Genomic DNA, 20,257 nt, shown 5'->3' with positions numbered 1-20,257 from the left:
TATTCATGTATGCTTGGTTTGATGCCCAATACAGAATATACTTTATTTATACATCCACTGATTTTTGTTACACATTACTCCACTCTTCTTCGCGCTGGGGAAATACGTATGTTTGAGTTTGACATGTTTGCTTTAACAACCTCATACTATATATTATGTTGTTTTTCTTATGACCTCATTTTTATGTTACTGTTTGTAATGCTTACAAGGATTTATTTATTTTGAATTTGTGAGGACATGAATATACATCTGTGAAAAGCTCTTAAGTGTACTCCTTACTATTTCAATGATTCACTATCATACTGTGTAATGAGTGAGACACATTATAGTTATTTGTTGTTATAGGACCATTACTGAAGTTGGCACTTAATGTTTGTCCTGATAAAAGATGACAATATTTGAATGTTTACAACAAGAGTGTCTGGATAAGATGTAATCCCGAATGGCACTATTGCAGCATTGAGACTATTCATATGTTTTTTACTTTATGGATATCTGTTTTGCATACTCTTGTTTTAATAGTATTATTTCTTACATCTCGTATTGTGCATAAAAATACATACAACCCTTCCTGTGTAACAGTTGGATGGCAATCACTCCATGTGTTTTAATAAGAACTTTTGCTCAGATACAGTTAAAGGGTAAGATTCCAGTCGCGTTTCACTGAAAATGATAAAAGCTGAATGTTTGACTTGTGCAGATACCTAGTACATATATAAAAGTATTTTCTAGAATTAAAGCAGTCAAAATACGATCTGCTTGTCTGTAGGATTCAACAGGACAAATGATCTGAATATGACTGGCAACTATTTCTTATATGATCTCATTATGGTACCAAAGTATTGTTGGAATTTTGGTACACAATAGAAAATAGTAAATTACTATATTTTGTGGGACCAGCTTTGTGCGCTTATGGTTCCACCTAACAAAATACTGCACCAATAGGTGTTCGATGCCAATAGATGCTGTCTTAGAAATGTAAAAAAAAAATCCACATAAATTATTTAGCCTTTTCCATCGATGCTTAATTTCCTGTCATCCATTAATAAAATTATTTAGAACAGGCAGGAGCATTCTTGATTAGTCCAGATGTTAGTTGTGTATACCTCTCATTAACCTGCCTTCTCAGCTTGTCCATTATATTTATGTCAGCAGTAATGTTAGGACTTTACAATAACTTTTTTTATATGTTAAAACCTGAAGAGAGATACATATGGTGAGCTATTGTAACTCAGTGAAAAGCAGAGTATTGTACCAAAATTCGTCTACTTCTTTTTATTCATCTATAAGCTCTTATTGATAAGACATATTTTAATTAGAGTTCTAGTGCTGTCCTCTTATGGAAAATGCAGCATTGCATCCTTTTCATTGCTGCTAAAAAGCAGTCTTCATTCAGCTACCATCATTTTGTGTATTTCCTGTGTAGAGTACAAGCTCATTCCTTGTTTCAATGTGCAAGATGTGACCCTGAGTGAACAGGGTTTTCTTCATGCTGGATCCCCTGCCTCTTCCAGACTCTGACCTTTGTGGTATATATGAAAGAAGCAGGGAATGAGCTGTGTGCAGCTGCTATGCTTTATTTGTCTATCTCTGTGTTCAAGAAGAATTTCTTCGCTGCGTAATCCTCCTCCAATATCAGAACCAAAGCTGCAAACGTCTATCACACACAAGTTGCTACTAAATGCAGACAAATAAATCTCTTGTTAGACTTATTTTATGGTTAGCTACAACTGAAGACCGAAAGAGGTTTATTTTTGCTGCAATTTCTATAATGTGAATGATTTCCACAGAAGTCCCTTACCTGTAGAAGGTCTTAAAATGTTAATGCTTATGCCAGTATTTCTAAATTTCTGCCAAGAAGTTTATGCAGCACAGTTCAATAAATTTAGATCAGGGTAGTACTCTGGTGGGGTTCCAGAATCTGTGTTTTTCTCTTCCTGATATCCAGAAATTTAACATTCTATTGGGAATAGTCTCTTTTGGGGTCCTAGACAGCACACTTATTTCTAGTCCCAGCTGAAAAAAGTTTGAGCACTAATGGGCCAATAAATACCGTTGTCATTGTAGATGAAGATACAGACATATGTATGTAATGTAGAAGTGTATCTGTAGTGTTCTCCTCAGAAAATGTTGCCAGCCGGGTGGCATTAAGAAGCAGCCGGATGGGGGGCAGTTGTAATATTTTGCAATAATATTAAAGGTTATTGCCCACACCTGCCAGGACTGGTCAGACTGGTGGTCAGGGGTCTAACAAGCACTGCTGGCTGTAGTCCTCACATAGGGTCTGTTCTGATAGGAGAAACAGTGGCTTATTCTATTGTAATAGGCCTCTGTTGGGCTCCAAGAACCGGGTAGCAAGTAAAAACCCCCGGGTGGAGCGCTGGGAGAACGCAGATAGGTATGGCCTTCAACATTAAATCACTACACACTGGGGGGGGTATTCAGTTAGCATTCGCGCCTGCAATTACGCAAGGCTGCGCGTGTAAAGTTCCGTTACGGTACCGCAACAGTGCGGATTTCCATGATGTTGCGGTAGCGGGACCCATGCATAATCGCGGCCACGAATGCTAGTTGAATATGCTCTACTGAGTCTCCTTTCTTCATGGCAAAATAGCCATTACACTGCAAACAAATCTTAACATACAGGATTTTTATTTATGATGGCAAAATAATTATTGCTCCTGTGTACAAGAACATCATTAATAATTATGATTAATAGTACAGAAGTGCCATATAGATACCTAAATGTTTTTGTAAAGTAATGATGTGTTAAGCAATGTTATTGTCATCAGGACCAAATGATCTACCAATTAATATGTTTAAGGAAAAAAGAATGACTGACTGTTTGGAATGTGGTCTCTTTACATCACAACATCCAGATGGATTTAAGTCGCAAAAGTGATAAATTAACACCACCGTCATCCATTTTAAATAGGTGTTTCGTGTTCCATAGCAGACTTTTTTAAGATAATTAGATCACTTTGAAACTAAGGATATCTAGTGAAGATTTCATTACTACACCTTATAGCAAAGATAGGCAACCTGTGGCTCCCCATTTGCTGGGGAGCTTTAAGTTCTAAAATGCCCTGCCAGCCTCTTGTCTTATGGTAAATGCTAACATATGACATTCTGACTATGTCTTGGAAGGTAGAGAAAACTAGTACAAGGCAATTTTACTAGACAACCTGAATCACAAAATATTACATCTATCCTTATTCCTTCGCTATTTTCCTCTTCACTCATTAAGAATGTGCTTATGGTACTCAAGATAAATAAAATGTCATCTGTAGTATAGTACATATTGTTGTTTGACATGAGATGTTCTAGTCACTGTAAGAACTAGGTTGTTAAAACCTAGGAGCTCTAGTAGGCAGACTTGAACCGTTGCTCTTTTTGACAGAAACAGATGTACTAAGTGAATGCAGATTTCCAGTAAAGCAGCAGAATAACACAATCCAACACTCTTAAATAAATCCAGCGTTCGTGTGCACAGGATAAAGCAATGTCACTAACTGCAACTGTACAGTAGTGGAAGAATAAGACTCAATGTCATCTTGTATCTTTTATATGTTATATGAAACAAAGAGCACAAACTGTTTCGTTTGCAGCAGCTGGCAAGCATTAGTTTTAATTTAGTCAGGCTATTGTAACATTACATTGTCATTGTACATAGAAAAGATAAAATCATGCATTTAAGAGATGTTATTCTGTAGTATTTTTATGCATACACGGATGTGCTGAGTAATACAAATGTATTCCATGCATTAAAATGTATTATTTTGCTAAGGGAAAAACATGGTAAAACTCTATTATGTCATACACTGTTTTATTCATATCCATGGGTGATACTTCTCATAGACAATAAAAGTAATATGGCTATTTTTATTAATAAAAGCATGTAGGCATAGACATACAATTCTAATTGCAGAGTATCAAATGTATATAAAATAGAATGAAATAAAACCTTAGCCAACATATCCCCTTTAAACACTGTGTTTTCTTGGGTGTATATAGAGTAAACTCTCCAGCATAGTTGTCGTCTGTCCCTAATTTTTGGGAGCAAGATTTTGAGACTTCTTCCTCGGGACTTATGGAACAGGAGAAAAATATTGTGATTTGTAGGTTTTAGTGCACAATGCCTGCCTAGAGCTACATGTAACCTGCTCAGCTGCAAAGTCTCCCTGGAATTTATTTAAACATGTTGGCATCTATTTATTTAACCATACTGCTGGACATCAGATTATTGTGCAGTACTAGGTAATTGAGCTGGACTCTAATGTTTTATTCATATGTCATGTAACATGAAAATGTTATTAAATATATTGATACCATTCTCCACATTTGTTTTGTCTTGCCTGGAGTTATTTCAATTTAAATTAAATAGCATTTAATATTTATTTCCCTAGACTCTTATTTGAGTTTGGCAATTTTATTTTTATTGTTTAAATGTCTGGGATAAACACAAGCTAGTGAACAGAAGTATAGTTTTACATTTGGAAATTCTAAAGGCTTTACATTGAAGATAAGTGATAGTATGCTTAGGTGCCAATTTAAATTTCTTTGTATGTACATTGTCTCTTCATAAGTTGTAAACACAGCCTTCAACAAGCGTCCACACTTCATTTCACACATCGGTAGATGGGCGGTTTAGAACCTAGGAACAGACTTGAGAACCATTGAGTGCCTCATGTAGACCTCCAATCAGGTGCTTATATAATTCAGACTCAATCCCCTGCCTTTTGTGACCTTTATAATGCAGTCACCAATATTTCACATACCCCTCCCAATTTGAGTATTCACTACTGTTCTGAAAGCCTGTCCGTGGTCCCCAAATACTGCGAAAGTGCCAGGATTTTAGTACAGCACAAGACCCAGCACTCGATCAGATATTTTTGAATTTCAGAGTGATTTATGCTGCCTCTGCACATGTTAAGACGACCTTCAAAACTTTCAATTGCTCTGTAACCTTATTATATATAACCTTCCACTTGAGTATACTGCTATATTTTGTTTGAAAATGCCTAAATCCTAAATTCCCCTTTATAAATGACATTCCTTCTTACCTAAGATCAAGTGTAGCAAACTCCTAGGAAGATCCAGTCAGACAGATTTACCCTGCTTGGAAGGCCAACAGCGGAGCCTAATGTTTACTCCAATTTTTAGAATTATGGCTTTCACACAAAAATGTCAGGACTACGAAAAAGATGTTATTGAAGCTTTTACAGCCCCCGATCCGTGTCGAAATATTGTTAGAAACCAAGCTATGCACATGAATAAACGGTGACCGAAAAGTGCAACCAGTTTCTCAAATCAAAACATTCACCACGCATAGATATATCACATATGCACAGTTTAGGAAGTCCTGGTGTCTCAGAAATTTACATATGTTTTTTTCTAGTATTTTATAACTAATGAAGGTTCGCAAAATAAATGTGTCTAAAATCTGGGCAAAAGATACAATTATCAGATTCCTGCTTATATGTTAATAAGCAGCATGCAGACTTTTTGTAATATCGGAGAGTGCTTTACTTACGAAGCAGCTTGGTTCCATTTACCAAGTAAAGAGAAGTGGTTCAAAAGAGTGTGGTGGTTGTATAGTTTCTGAAAAGTGATGGTTCCAAAGTGAGCACTGTATGTATAGCAATGATTGGTCCACGGACGGAATGAAAATTGCACATTATGCTTTAAAATGTTAAATTTGGTCTGAATAGGATTGTTCAGGCTATAAAATTCATACCATCCTCAGCTGGTGAAAGAATTATATATTCAGCTTAAAATCACAGCTGTGCTCCTTTTTATACTAGCTTCAAGGTAAGCTTAGCCTCATCCTAAATGTTTACATTTAATTATTGACAGGCAGATGTGCCCAAAAAACACTTCATTTCTCCCCCCTTTTACAATGTGTAATCTGCAGTTAATATGATCCAACAAACAAGAGGTTGTTTGTTTTCTGTGTATAAAGGCTGCAATAAATAATTTCCTACAAACACTGCATAAAAACATTGAATGTGAAATTACTTAAATAAAATTTATCTTGAAAATAAGATAAATTTAACATCCTTTTGTGAGCCACATCTCCACAGATACTGACTAGACTGGGCAGCAGTGAACTATTAAACACTCGGTTTGAGCTGCTTCACAGTGGCTTAGTAGTTTTATGTTCTCTGCATTTACATCATAACAACTAGGTCTCAACTTACTTTAGACAGATCAACAAGTGTTGCTACCCTTTCGAGAAAAAAAAAAATATGTCAAGATAGTAGATTAACTGTGGTTCAGTCCATGTTGCAATTCTGGCAATCTCAAAAGCATAATTATTCTTTGCATGCAGTTGAAATACTGTCTTATTACAAATCTTTGGGGGTTTTTTTTGTCAACCACCTAGTCCGTAACGATCCACTGGAACATACTCTCAATGCAGAATAAATGCATGATTTATTGACAAGAAACAAGTGTAATCCTGGATAGATGCAATATTAAATCATGTAACGGATACAAGTAGCAACCCATACCAGAGCGGCTTAACGGATAGAAGAAAATGAGTAATGTTGGGTGAAGAGTTCTAGCAGTTGATTCTACAAATCAGTAGTACACACTGGTGACGGAAAACCTCACTAAATGTGTGCTAAGACCTCTCGGTGAATTTTTGACCAGAGGGACCCTGGCTATAGAATATAGTGTGCCATGAAGTGGACAAAACAACTGTGGTCATAAAATACATGGTGGCAGGTAGTAGGAAATGGAAACACAGGCCCATAAACCTTCTCTGCATGACAGTGAGACTAGTTCTGAAAGGGCAGTTATAATGCTTGGGGGACTCTGAGACCCCAATGTGCAAGGGGGATACATATTAGAAACTACCTAAAAGTATTGATCACATCTCATCATGAAAGCAAAATTGTCTAAAGCAGAGCATAAATGCAGTGGTAAATCTAACCGCCTTGATTAAAACTCTTAACAATACTGTGTAAGCTGAATGTTGATGCTATAGAAGATGAATGCAACTGGCAAAAGGAGTGCCCCTTACCAGAAGTGTTTCTTGGTGGGGAAAATGTAGTAATGTTGTGTGGTGAGGTCTAGTGGCGATACACACTGCCTGATTTTAGTCATCTTTCATCGTGGTAAAGCAGTCTTGAAAAGATTTATATTGGGTTTTACCAATTATAATATATTATATAGCAGCAATCATATTGTGCAGTGCTGTACTGAGGATATGTACTTATTCACACAAGTCACTATCCAGTGCAGCTTACAATGTAATTTCCCTACCATGCACTGAAAAAAAACTAGTGTCCATTTTTCTCAGGGACACCTGGGGGAAACCCATACAAACATGAGGACTTCACACAGACAGCACCCTGGTTGAACTCATGACCCCAGCGCAGTGAGGCAGCAACCACTGTGCTATTAATGATTTCACTGCCTCCTAGTTTGAATTCAAATGTGTTTTTCCTAATATTCAGTTTCTTTTACTCTAGATAATTGATATTTCATTATCTTTCTGTGAATGTATACCCATTATAATATTTTATTTTATTTTGATTTGAAAGTCTATCAATATTCTATTTTGTGTTTTCTTGCAGTAGTCCACATGAAAATCGGAAGAAAAAACACTCCCGATCAGAATCCAAATCAAAAGCGAGATCTCGTTCCCGCTCACCCAACAGACAGGGAGCGCACAGTTTGGTACACTCAACAAGTATCTCTCCTGTGGAGAGCAGGGAATCTAGCCAAGAACGTTACAGGTAACTCAACTTCTTTACCTGTGAAAAAAATCACATGTTACATCTTTTTAAAGCCAGCTTTCCAGTCTCTTCTGCCCTGTCATCTGTGGGATGGTGGGATGCTAATTAATACTGCTATTAAATGTACAACATGTAAATAAAATAAATTGGAGTAATACACATATTCTGTGTTTGAGAGAGGGAGGGGATATTGTGAAATAATATATATATTTGCATGTTAATATTGTATGGGAATTGTTCACTTTTTTTTTTTTTTTTTTTTTTTTTTAATTTCCCCAGTGTGATAAAATTTGTAACATTAACTTTTCTTGCTGCCTTAAGGTAGATAAATAAGCCTATAATACATTTGTTCGGGACACTGCTAGAACATGGTGATAATTTGCCACATTTTTTTAATGTGCTCTATTCTGCTGTTTTTCCCCTTCAAACTACAAGGCATTTTTGGAGTCACAAAGCCAGTTGGTGCTCAGAGGATGGAAACTCCCTCATGTTAGTGTATATTCCTGTCACTCTTTCATCTATAAATGTTTTCATGTCTCCCATTATCTTAAATCCTTTTCAGAATAAGGATGGTATACTCCCATATTGGTGTGAAGCTCACTTACAGTTAATTGGGAAAACATTGTACAGGTCCCCCAGGCTTTCATCAAAGTTGGACAGTCTCCCTCACTCTGGACAATAGTAGTGTACATAAAGCCAAAGACCCGACACTGTGTTCATCATAGAGACCCATCTCATTTTTAATCTTGGGGGCATATTCAATTACGATTCCGGTCCATGGGATCGCGCCGGAACGGTGCCGCGAACTTAATCCACGGTACCGCAATAACAAGGATTTTTGTTCGCAGCCCATAGGGTTGCGTGCGAATAATCTGCGTTATTGCGGTACCGTATTACAGGCAATAGTGTGCACTTTCGTTACTGCGGACCGGAACCCAAATTGAATATGCCCCTTAGATTTTAAATTAGAATATGCCCCTTAGATTTCTAGACACTAGAATTAATACTCTCCCCTAGGGCATTTATTCTAACCGACTTTATGCCAGGGCAAACGGATGCATATCCTCACTCCACAGCGGGGGGATATCATTTTAATTAAGAATTTGTATCCATAGAGATGTCTCCCAATTTCCAGCATTAAGCACTGTTGCTCCTCTCTGCACTCATTGGCAGTGGGTCTGCTGTATTGCCACATCAAAGGTGTAGTGCCACATCAGAGCACTGAGTTTCATTGAGTCAATGTATCATTGAGGTTAATTTACCAATAAAACATGTTTTCATGCAAAAGATGCATTTAACATAGTATGCTATGTCTCGCCTATCTTAAGATTTTTTTTTTAATCACACATTTTATGTCTAAGTTTCATACTCTTTCTAGCTTTATTTCCCGTACAAAATCAATGCTTTGCAGTAAGTGACACAACATTCTGATGCACTTAGTGCCCCTGAAACCTGGTCTTTACAATGGGTAAATAGGCAACTGTCACATTTTATGACATGACTCTTCAGTATGCACAATGTATTTTTGTGGAGCGCATTCTGTCAAACCGTCATCTTCTATGAACATCCAAAACATTAGTATGAGTTCCCCAGCAGAATGTAGTTAAGATATCTGAAACTGGTCTATGCCATTATATAAGCCAGTTTAGTCAAGGCACCATGATCACTTGTGAGCTTTTGTGACGGGAATCCTCTTTATTAGGACCTCATTCACTAAAGACCTAGGAGCATTCTAGGTGCAAACAGAATGCTCCTAGGTCTCCACTGCACAAGGACTCCCGGCAGAAATGTTGGTGTCTGCTACAGATCATATGGTGCAACTTCGCTTCTCACGTTAGGTACATTTTACATCTTTGAGGCTCAAAAGTATTTGTTTGGTTTGGTTATGCTGAAGAGCAACAGGAATATTGAAACCTATCATTTCGACATCCACCGCCCTCTCTTCCCCCTATACAATAATTTCTCATATCATATGGGGCAGGATCAAGTCACAAGGCACTAATGTTGTATAAAGCCACATGCATCAATTGAGGATGCTCAATTACAATATGTGATTGATTGTTTTGATGTTTTGGTTTGTGGGAGGAGGTTGTGCATCACACTGTTGAAGCAGTGCTGTTATACCAATTTTATAAACTTTAGTGACCACATGGACGGCCCTCTAACCTTCAAAAAGGTCTGTACAAAACCCTTAATCTCAGTAGTAAGATATAACATTACATTTAATCACAAAAAACTGCACATATCTGTAATAAATAAAATATCTGCAGGTATTTTAAACAAGTGTTACAAGCTATAACAAGACAAATCTGACAAAGCAAGATTGAGCTAGAGGCTGCAGGTAAAGGCTCAGAGGGTCATCAGTGTGCCCGCACCCTGCAAAGCAGTTAGGTTTTAGAGCTGTGTCTCACTGGTCATTTTCTCTCATCATTTTATTCGGTGGTAACAATTTCTCTTCCCGCTACCTGGGGAGGACCGTGCTTACATGGGGTTGTATGAGGGAACTTGGGGTAGGCACTCAAATAGTTAACTTTCTTGCTTACAGGCTATATCACCACTGCAACCCCGTGTGAACTTCAGTGTATGTTTGAGTGCCAGAGGAATAGGACCTTTGGTGTGCTGTGCTGCAGCATTTCCTTTTTAAATATTACTTATTACCATTTTATAAGGTGTATGTGCTATAGGCAGCACATACACAGCTTCTGTAGGTCTTTCAGCTTGATATACCGGACCACTGCTGCCACGGACAAGAGGAGACTTCTGGAGGGATGTTTCTGTTAACAGCACAGAGTAAGAAGACTGCAGTTACCCTGAGCCGTTCAGACACCGGCGCTGCCTTCTGGCAGTGAGCGCCACGTCTCTGTGTGCCGCATTGGAGGGAGGCACTTGACTCGGAATAAAAACGGAGCAGATGTCATTGGGAAAACCTATAGCTATAGATAAGAGATCAGCGGGGTTCTGCTTAAAAAAGCCTACATTTGGTCTGTATGCTCAGGCTCCCTGAGAGGGGAGGGAGCAATTGAAAAGGAACTCCCTGTTTGTTGCAACAAGTTGGTATTTTCCAACCGAGGAAATACAAGGGAGGCACCGATCTACAGTCAGGGAACTGGAGAAAAGGCTGCAATTAAGAGACAGGCTCCTCTCCTCTCCAATCATTTGAACTGGTTCTTGGCCAACAGGAGTGCTAAGTACCCCCTTTCTATAATTTTTTTCACACTGTACCCAGTATTGTTATAGTGGATATATGTATGCTGTTGTTTGGAGTAAACATTGTGCCACATAAATAACAATCTCTGTACCTAAGTTTGCTATAGGAGTATAGACTGGAACCTAGGTGCATGTGTATATATATACATATTTATATGGTTGGGGAGGTACTGTGGTGTATGTCATAGACAAAACCGTATCCTCTAAGAAAGTTATTTTTCTTTCCTTTTATGAAAAAAAATAAAAATCTATATATATTAGTGTGTGTGTGTGTGTGTGTGTGTGTGTGTGTGTGTGTGTGTGTGTCTGTATGTATATAATGTTTTTGGGAGGTCTGTGGGGTAACTCGCAGACAAAAAGGTATCCTCTAGAAAGTTCTTTTTCTTTCCTTTTCTAAACAAAAAATAAAGTATTTTCTATTTGAGCTGTTACCTTCTGCTTCTATACTAGACTATACTAGGAAAATATTATTTTGATACATAACAATGTCCGACAAGGGTAAGATACCCCGGACTAAATATTACACCTGCTCCAAATGTAAAGTAAAGCTTCCTAGTGGACATTCGGACACGTTCGGTTTGTGCGGACTTTGATGCAGGGGCCCGGGGTGAACAGGCCCAGGGTTCTGCTCCACAGCAGTTTGAGGAACCGGCGTGGGCAGTTACACTGGCGTAGTCGGTGTCGGCACTGACTCAGATGCTTGTCTGTTCAGAGGAGATCCTAGTGTTCTCTGGGGTACTCCCCACGGCTCCGGCCTAATTTAGTACCATCTGCTTCACTATTGACACCAGCAGCAGGGCAGGATGTGAACCTGAGCCTTGTTGGTCAGGCATCCACCTCCTCTTTCAAAGGCCCCTCTCAGGGAGAGCCTGCGTGGTCTGTGTCCTTAGTTAAAGGCCTGGACTGGTTAAATCAGTGTCTGGACACTCTCAGAACGCAAGCACAATGCACCAAGTGTCATAGGTCTACTCATCCTCTCCTCGCACTTTCTGATTCAGAAGAGCCTTCTGTGGAGGAAAGTGAGCTTCCTGAGGCTTCAGAACCCCCCCATTGAGTCTATTGGACCTAGAGGAACCTCAGTCAGACCTAGGCCTCTTTAAGTGCAGGATACGTCATGTTGTCTGTTTTCTGGCATCAGTGGAATTTATAGAGATAGCTGAGTCGGCTTGGAAGCAGCCACAGATTTCCAGTCCTTTATTCCCTGCAGGGAATACCAACTGTCATATCCAAATGTGGATATGACAGTGGCCGGGCTGGCCAGCCATACTAGTCTTCCAGTGCCGGGTTCTGTGGCACTCTGACACCACTGACCGCAGGGTGGAGGGTTTTCTTAAATCCATCTTCCTGTCGGCAGGCACCTCCCTCAGACCTACGCTGTCTGCAGCGTGGGTCGCCCGGGCAATGAAGACCTAGGCTGAGTAGCTGGTAGCAGGGTTACAAGATCTTCTTCCCCTCTGGCTCTACATTTAAAGGAGGCCTCGGGTTACCTGCATGAGGCTGTTCAAAATGCAGCCTCAGTTTCCTCATCTATCGCAGCATCGGCAATAGTGGCCCATAGGACTCTCTGGCTCATGTCCTGTGATGCCGATGCAGAGTCAAAGAAATCTCTGGAGGCTCTTCCCTACTCAGGCTCAGCCCTTTTTGGCCCAGAATTAGATGATGATATCTCTCACGCCACGGGAGGTAAAAGTACCTTCTTTTCGGTGAGTACCCCTAAACCCAGGGTTCCGAGGTTTGGGTATTTTCACAAATCCCTTTGGGGGAGTCTATTGGTAAGAAGCCAGACTATTAGGGGCAGGTTTTCTGTGGCCAGAGGTCATTCTCAGAGAGGTAGAGCCCTTTTCTCTACAAAACATTCAGACCCCAGGCTCCCAGACAAACGGCAGCCTGATCCGGACCCTTCTCACCTCCATTACTGCAGGTGTAGGAGGACTCCTGATGTGGGTTAGAATTTTTTGAGCGGCGTCCTCCCAGAACTTGGAGAGGGGTAATCATGCAGGCGATAGCATAGCTGTTGTTCTAGGGTCACCCCCCCCCCTTGTCCTTTCCACATAACGATGATACTAAATTGAAGCCAGGCTGTCACTTTGCTTCCTTCAGCAGAAGTCATCTGCCGGTATATGACCGGGAGAAGGTTTCTTTCACTCCTTTAGCCCCTCAAACCTCTCCTCAAGAGATGGCTGGGCATGAAAGTTTACACTCTTCAGATAAAAATCTCTTGGGGGAACCCTAGTCTCGCTACTTCCTGTAGGGCTCCTTGAGCAGGCAGAGGGACTTTCCGTCCCTCACAGATCCCAAGAAGTTGCTGGCCTTTCTAGGGCAGCTTTTGGCAGCCTGAGGGTTCCCACATCGTGTTCACAGACATTCTAAGCAGGGTAGCAGTTCCAAGAAGGTTTCTGCTCCATTGAGGAGACCTGTTATGGCAAGGCCTGGTTCTTTACCAGCACTTACCTCTGTGGGTTTTGATAGCATGGTCTTTGAGGCCAAACTCTAGCGGTCCAGAGGGCTTTCTTCCAGAGTGGTAGAGACCATACTGCGAGCCAGGAAACCAACCTCAGCCCACATTTATTACAGAGTGTGGCATACCTACATTAAGTGGTGCGAACGAAGACTCAGCCACTGAATAATTTTCATCTTTCCTGTATCTTAGCCTTTCTCCACGGTGGCCTGGACACAGGTCTGCGACTTGGGTCCCTAAAGGTCCAGGTGTCAGCATTCTCTATCTTTTTCCAACTGAAAATAGCTGATATTCGGAAGCAAGAACCTTCCTTCAAGGGGTCCTGCATGTACAGCCCATTATGTTACGCCTATGGCTCTCTGGGATCTAAACTTTATTCTGACCATGCTTCAGAAGTTCCCCTTTGAATCAATAGGTTCAACTGAGCGGGGCTGGCCGGCTTCTAAGCAGACCATGGCTAGGTGGATTTCCTCCACAATCAAGCAGGCCTACGTTGGTTCCAATTGGCCTGTGCCTAGTCATTTTGCTGTCCATTCCACTCGGGTGCTTCTTGGGCTGCACATAACGGGGTCTCAGTGGATCAGCTCTGCCTGGCGGCCACCTGGTCCTCTGTCCATACCTTCACTAGGTTTTATCAATTTAATGTGTTTGCGTCTCCGGACACCAGTTTCAGCCATACAGTCTTGCGGACCAGACTGTCGGAGCGATCCCTCCCTTAGGGGCCTGATTTGGTATGTCCCCATGGTAGTAAGGGTTCTCCAAGGGAAAGTAACAGAGAAGAGGATTTTATACTCATGTTAAATGCATTTCTCTTGAGTCCATCTGGAGAACACTGCGTTCCCTCCCTTCTGCTTTTCTGTGGTTATTCTTTTGGTCTTGTGGTTCCCTTCCTTCAGGCTTTTGTATTACACACTGAAGTTTACACGGGAATACAGCCTGTCAGCAGGAAAGTTGAGTGCCTACTCCAAGTTCCCTCATACAACCCCATTGTAAGCAGTGTCCCCCAGATGGACTCAGAGGAATGGATTTAACGCGAGTATAAAATCCTTTTTTTTTTTTACCAACTACAATAAGAACGACAGCTCTCCCTGAGAGGTGTATAGAAGACAGACTTGCCACAACACAGTCACACACTATATCTGACAGCTTTATATTCATTACGATGGAGGAAAATGATGCCTGTCTTATTGACAGGCATCATAAGTCTGTCTTCTATACAGGTCGCATTTCTCGACATAGTAATTTTTGTGTAGGCATACCTGCTGTCGTCCTTATTACAGTCGGGAAAACATACACAACCCATTTTAATCGCAACAATTTTCTTTGCAAATATTATTCCATACAAAGCAGTAGTTTCATATGTCGGCTGTTGCACTAGTGATTTTTAAAGTACAGATTGCTAGGATAACTGTGAACAGCATATTGACAGAGGCAGAAAATTGCTGAGATAAAACACTGCTACCACAGGAAAGAATGTAATACAATGTAAACATTAAGAGCCTGTCACTGCTCGAGTCATTTTATAAGTCAATTTCTTTAAATTTTATATTTTTATGCAGCGAGAAAATCATTTTTAAGGTCCCAACAATTTTTCCAGCAGCAAAAAGGCTCCATGAAAATATAAATTGTAAAACAGTCATCATTGCTGCAGCAAAGGTTATTCCACCCATAAGGCAACCTAAAAATCAATAACACTTGCGAATCATCTTATCAATTGAGGGATATGAATTACTATAAAATTGTCAGCATCTTAAAAAAAAAAAAAAAAAAAAGTGCTACATCTTGCTAAATCACTCCTTTAATATGGTAATAATGATGCCTATATATTTTATTGTCCTATGAATGTTACTTTACCTAGAAATATCCACTCCTCCCTAAATAATACAGCCATTGCAGTGACATTTCTGTAGTTATCTCATCAATGTAATTGGTACCTGTCTATTTGCAGGGAATGCACCCAGGACAAAGATGGCCATATTGCGTCAGAAATTGTCTCTTCAGTACAGACCAAAATAACTCAGGTAATATTACATGCAGTGTTTGGTTGCTCTGATCTCTTGTAATCATCATTGCTTCCATTAGCCACCATTTCAGAGCTTCACTATCAGTTATTACAAAAATAAATTAATATGTCTGCTTTCTTGCTGCAAAATTATTCTGCTTTCAACAGTCAGTAGAGAATTACAAATTCTTATACCATAAATTAACTGTGTGACAAAATCTCAATTGGCACCTCCAGCTCTAGTGTTTCTGTATAACAGGACAGCACACAATGAATCCATGTAAGCTGATAACTAATCTGATTTTAAAGTGAAGCTATTTAGAATTGTGTGCAGCGATGACAATGTACCAACATCAACCAGAAGTAAGGACTGGTTCTTGATTTTTTTATGCAACATCGCAGAGGCATATGCTTTAATACACAGAAGCTAATTGGAGCAGGCTATTCCCTGCTATTCATCATCAAATGATTGTTGATGATAAAATAGCTGAATGTAGTTATTCACATTAGATCTACTTATAAGTATACTCTGTAGGTTGCAGAAGCTGCAGCTTCATCACAATAGCCGGATGAAAGGTGAAAATACATTTTTAAGAATTTTGCTACTTACTATCCTCCCATTGTAATGCAGCTTATATTCTAGTTACTCACTTTCATCCCATCACTGCTCAAATTAAATATGAACCCAACCATCTCTGCATGAAACAGCAGAGTTTCTGCAAAGGGTTAATCTCACAGGTTCACATTTCACTTGTTCATAATGAGTGGTAATTGATGTGTGAAATGTCTCTAATTATCTGTATCTAGTAAGCTGCCTCACCATTGTTAGTATCCCTAGTATAAATCAGACCCTAATTGGTAGTGTCAGCTCAGGCCATGGGGTTAAATGAATGGTGTAATTAAACACAGGAAAGCCATACAGAGATACCCAGTGCATAGGAAGAAAGAGACATGTGGGAATCCTAGGATTACATGACATTGAGAGACAATACTACACTGATCAAAGGACAGTGTTCCAAATACTAAACCCTGAAACTCCATTTCATTTCTGCAAGATAAAGGGGGAGGACCTTTTAAGACTATAATTAAATTAGTTGGAATTGTCTGTAGGAACAACTAACAGAATGCTATTTATGTTAGCATTTAGCTAGTGCAATAGTTCAGCTGTAAACATGCTACAAATGAAGCACACCGGGCAGAGATATATTCATCTGTTGAATATGAATGGTCGAGCACCTCTGCTCTAACCTTATTTGATTTGTGCAATTCTCTCTATCCTCTCAGTAACATAAATCGGCATTGTATAGGCTGTTATTCCAGAGTCTGGAAAACATACCCTTAGATTAGCAGAGCAATTGGGATATTTGGTCATTATAAATGCTCCATTTTGGTTATCACTTTGTACCCACCATGTTTGTGCCACCCGGTCCTTGCTCAAACCTCTCCATCACCAGCCTGACAGCCCAGCTTTACCCCACTCTTGTGTGTCTCACCCCCTTCTCCACCTGTCCCAGTGTCTCTCAGCACATAGTTCTAGTGGCAGGCAGCAGCGAGGTTCTCGGGGTGTGTAGTGGGGTGATCATGACAGTCCTATATTAAGTGCAGGGAGTAACATTGTTCCTTGCACTTGGCAAAAGCATTTTTCTGAATTACCTTTCACTGCTGTGAAAGTAGAATCTACATTCTTGGCAATGAAGGGGATTTTGAGTAACAGGTCATGTGACAGGCTGGTGGGAGGGGATTGGAATAAACATAAATTCTCTTGACCTACATTTTGATCAAAAAGTGTTAGTTGGTAATCATGTAATCTTTTCACAATACAATGGCCACTGAAGAAACCGTTCTGCTTAAATACATGGATTGTATTGAAAGTGCCTTTTGATCTACAATTTTTAATGCTATGTTGCATTTTCTGTAGCAAGCATGATTCATGTGATAAACAGGTGTATATTGGGCCATTCCCACTTCATTGCTACGTGCTTTCTGAGAAAGTTCTTAATTTGAGCTAGCATGATTAATCTTGTGATCTTACTACAATTAGGACACAGTAAAATGACTAGCCATGGTTAAATTTATTCTAAATTCCTGAGAACAGGATCAAATACAGTATGCAAAGTATAATGTAGAATTTGCGTAAGGTCAGACGTTGCAGTGGCGAATAGGCTCCACAGCAAAACATGTACCCAGACCCCTCTTACCTACCCCAGGAAGAGGAGTAGGGACTGTTGGACACAATGCCACCTCTTCCATCAGGAATCCCCACATAACTAGAGGGAGTTTCCAGGTCCCTGGAGAGCTAAAAGCATTTCTGAGTTATAACAATTTAGAAGATTGGCAGTAGAAATGGGGACATAGGAATGGTATAGAAATATGTTGGTAAATAATATTCTTTGTTTAGACTTGAACAAAATTTTTTCGTTATGGTCAATTCTTTTTTTAAACCACTATATTCTGATATAAATTGAGCTTGTATCTTTATTCTACAATATATTTCCGTTTTAAGTTTTGTATAAAATGCACATGATAAACAGTGTAGCTTTAACATGTATATCAATCTTGTGTGAGCTAATAATTCCTGTCACTAAAGGAGACAGTAGAGTTATGCCATCAATTTATTTACATCACATTTAATATGCTATGGGTGTTAATCTCCTTCATTATCTGTTTATATCACTTATCCTTGTAACAAATATCCCTGTACTGCATTAGTAGCCTCTGTTTTAGAGGTCCTTTTGGCCTTGAGTCAGAAACAAAGAACAAGCTGACAGATGAAATATAACAATTGTAGTAACACCAAAATAAAACACAATTTAATGTGGCTTACTGGATAATTTGACACTCTGATTACACTCTTAAATTAGCAGTTTAAGTAGAAGTATCAATTGCTGTGTATGGCTTTATACAAACTCGGATAGGTAAGGTAAAACATTCAATCTTCAATCTTCATTCTTTTTCTTCTTTTTCAGGATCTCATGGTTAAAGTAAGGGCAATGCTGGCAGCCTCCAAAAACATGCGTACCAGCGCTTCCTGATACCTCCTCTACAGTTAATATTAACAGATGAAACACCTTGAATTACAGATGGAGATCCAGTTTACCTTTTTATGCAGCAATTCCACATGATTTCCAAGTTAAATCAATTTTCAATTGGTCAATTTTTTTTTTATTGACCTTTTCCAGTCAGCTGTTGCTAAATGCATTTCTGAGGATGCTCAGCAAGCCTTTGGGTGGAATTTTCCAGGATGGTCAGCAAGTCAAATTGGCAACATCTTCAATGACACTTAGCCAAGTTGGGCTTATTATCCTAGGGAATATAGCACCGCAACAGCTGGAATCTGAATATAGTCAGTCCCTACTCCATATGAGTGACCAGCAACTGCCCCGTGTATAATTGTATATATCATGTTTCTGTATTAAAGTGCTACAAAATAAATTTTTGTGAAAAACGAAACCGAGCATCCGTTGTGTGTTAGTTTCAGGATATTAAAGAGTATGTTCATGTAAGTTTAAATGGACCTTAAAAGACAACTACCATTTCATTTATAAAGCTGATCTGCACAGTTCAGTCTTACTCTAAATATACAGTAGTTTAAAGTCAATAAAACTTACTTTAAGCAATTTAATTCTTCCCTCTCAACTAAAGACTGCAGAAGGTGTACCCCCATTTTTAGAACACTATCCTAAATGGACCTAATACAATTTAAAAAAAAAAAAAATCCTCAAGTTTCTTATCATGATATTTATTTGTGTTAATATAGATATATCATTTGTTTTAACATAATTTTTTCTTGATCACTTTTCTGTGACATCACAAACCATTACCTCTTTGTATGAAGCTACCAACAAAGTTTCCTATAAAGTACACAGCCAAGCACCAGTTTCCAGGCCCTCATGCCTCAATGCAAGAGATCCACCCACCAGCAAATGATTGGTGAAAGTTACCCTCAGCTCTACTGTTGTTGCACCACACTGAAGTCACCCAAAGCTCATAGCCCTGAATAATGTCCGGAAAGTCTTTACAGTGGTATAGCATACTTCATAAATGTGGTTGGGTTACATGAAAGAGGAGCACACTCAATGATCAATCATCAATCCCAGTAATATAATTTATTTATCATCCACAGAGAAGACTGTCAGAGTTTCTGCATTTATACCAACTACTGGTAGTCCCTCACATTGACAATTACTGATGTTTCTGTGTTCATCCCACTCGCTGAACTCCCTGGAAAATTTCCCAGCTAACTTAATCTATAAAGGAACATAATGCTATGGGGATGGTTCGCATGTATAGGGACTAGAGAAAATATCAACCTGCTGCAGTCTGCAAGAGATTTTGGCATGTATATTCCAGCAGGTCATCGAGTTCTGTGTTCACCATCTTTAATAAAAGGTAAAAGGATCTCTGCCTCTCATGGATGCCACCTCCTGAAGGTTCCACTTGTTCCCGTAGTCATCACTGCAATGTGGTGGCTAGGAAGTGCCCTTGTTTTTTCCAGTGCTGGCATTGAGTGCATGTAGTAGATGGACAACCCTATTTCGCATTAGTATTTCACTAGTGTTTGGATGGACCCACTGTCATGGATCTCTCCAAAATTGTTGTAGACAATAGAGTTTGGATAGTTTAGGGGCTAAGAAGTGGGCTTGGGACTATGTGGACCTAATATACATTAGCCTCTAGAGAGGTGGCATAATTGTCATTCCTCTGGGATCTCGCTTTTCCCCCTAGCCAACTAAATATCATGTTCAGTAGAAAGAGCCCATGTGCTTTATAGTGATGGGTCTGGTTGTAGAGATGGGATTTTTTGTTACCCTCCATCTATTAAAAGCAATTAGCCAGTGGTGGGTA

General features: G+C 39.5%; 1 protein-coding gene across 3 annotated transcripts in view; it reads left to right on the top strand.

Annotated features, from left to right (window-relative positions):
* Positions 1-18,862, top strand: part of SFSWAP (splicing factor SWAP) — a 92,784-nt gene extending 73,922 nt beyond the window's left edge. For 2 of the 3 annotated variants that reach the window (XM_075217309.1, XM_075217317.1), the window contains 3 exons: positions 7,584-7,745; positions 15,359-15,431; positions 18,379-18,862. In XM_075217309.1, the coding sequence (XP_075073410.1) occupies positions 7,584-7,745; positions 15,359-15,431; positions 18,379-18,444 (301 nt within the window). In that variant the 3' untranslated portion in view covers positions 18,445-18,862. The remainder of the gene's footprint in view (positions 1-7,583; positions 7,746-15,358; positions 15,432-18,378) is intronic. The other variant, XM_075176388.1, reaches the window with a different exon arrangement.
* Positions 18,863-20,257: the final 1,395 nt, after the last annotated feature.

Source organism: Mixophyes fleayi, chromosome 1 (genome assembly GCF_038048845.1).
Source record: "Mixophyes fleayi isolate aMixFle1 chromosome 1, aMixFle1.hap1, whole genome shotgun sequence".
In the NCBI taxonomy this organism is placed as follows: Eukaryota; Metazoa; Chordata; class Amphibia; order Anura; family Limnodynastidae; genus Mixophyes; species Mixophyes fleayi.
The sequence above is the reverse complement of the archived record's forward strand: the minus strand, read 5'-3'. Positions and strand labels throughout refer to the sequence as shown.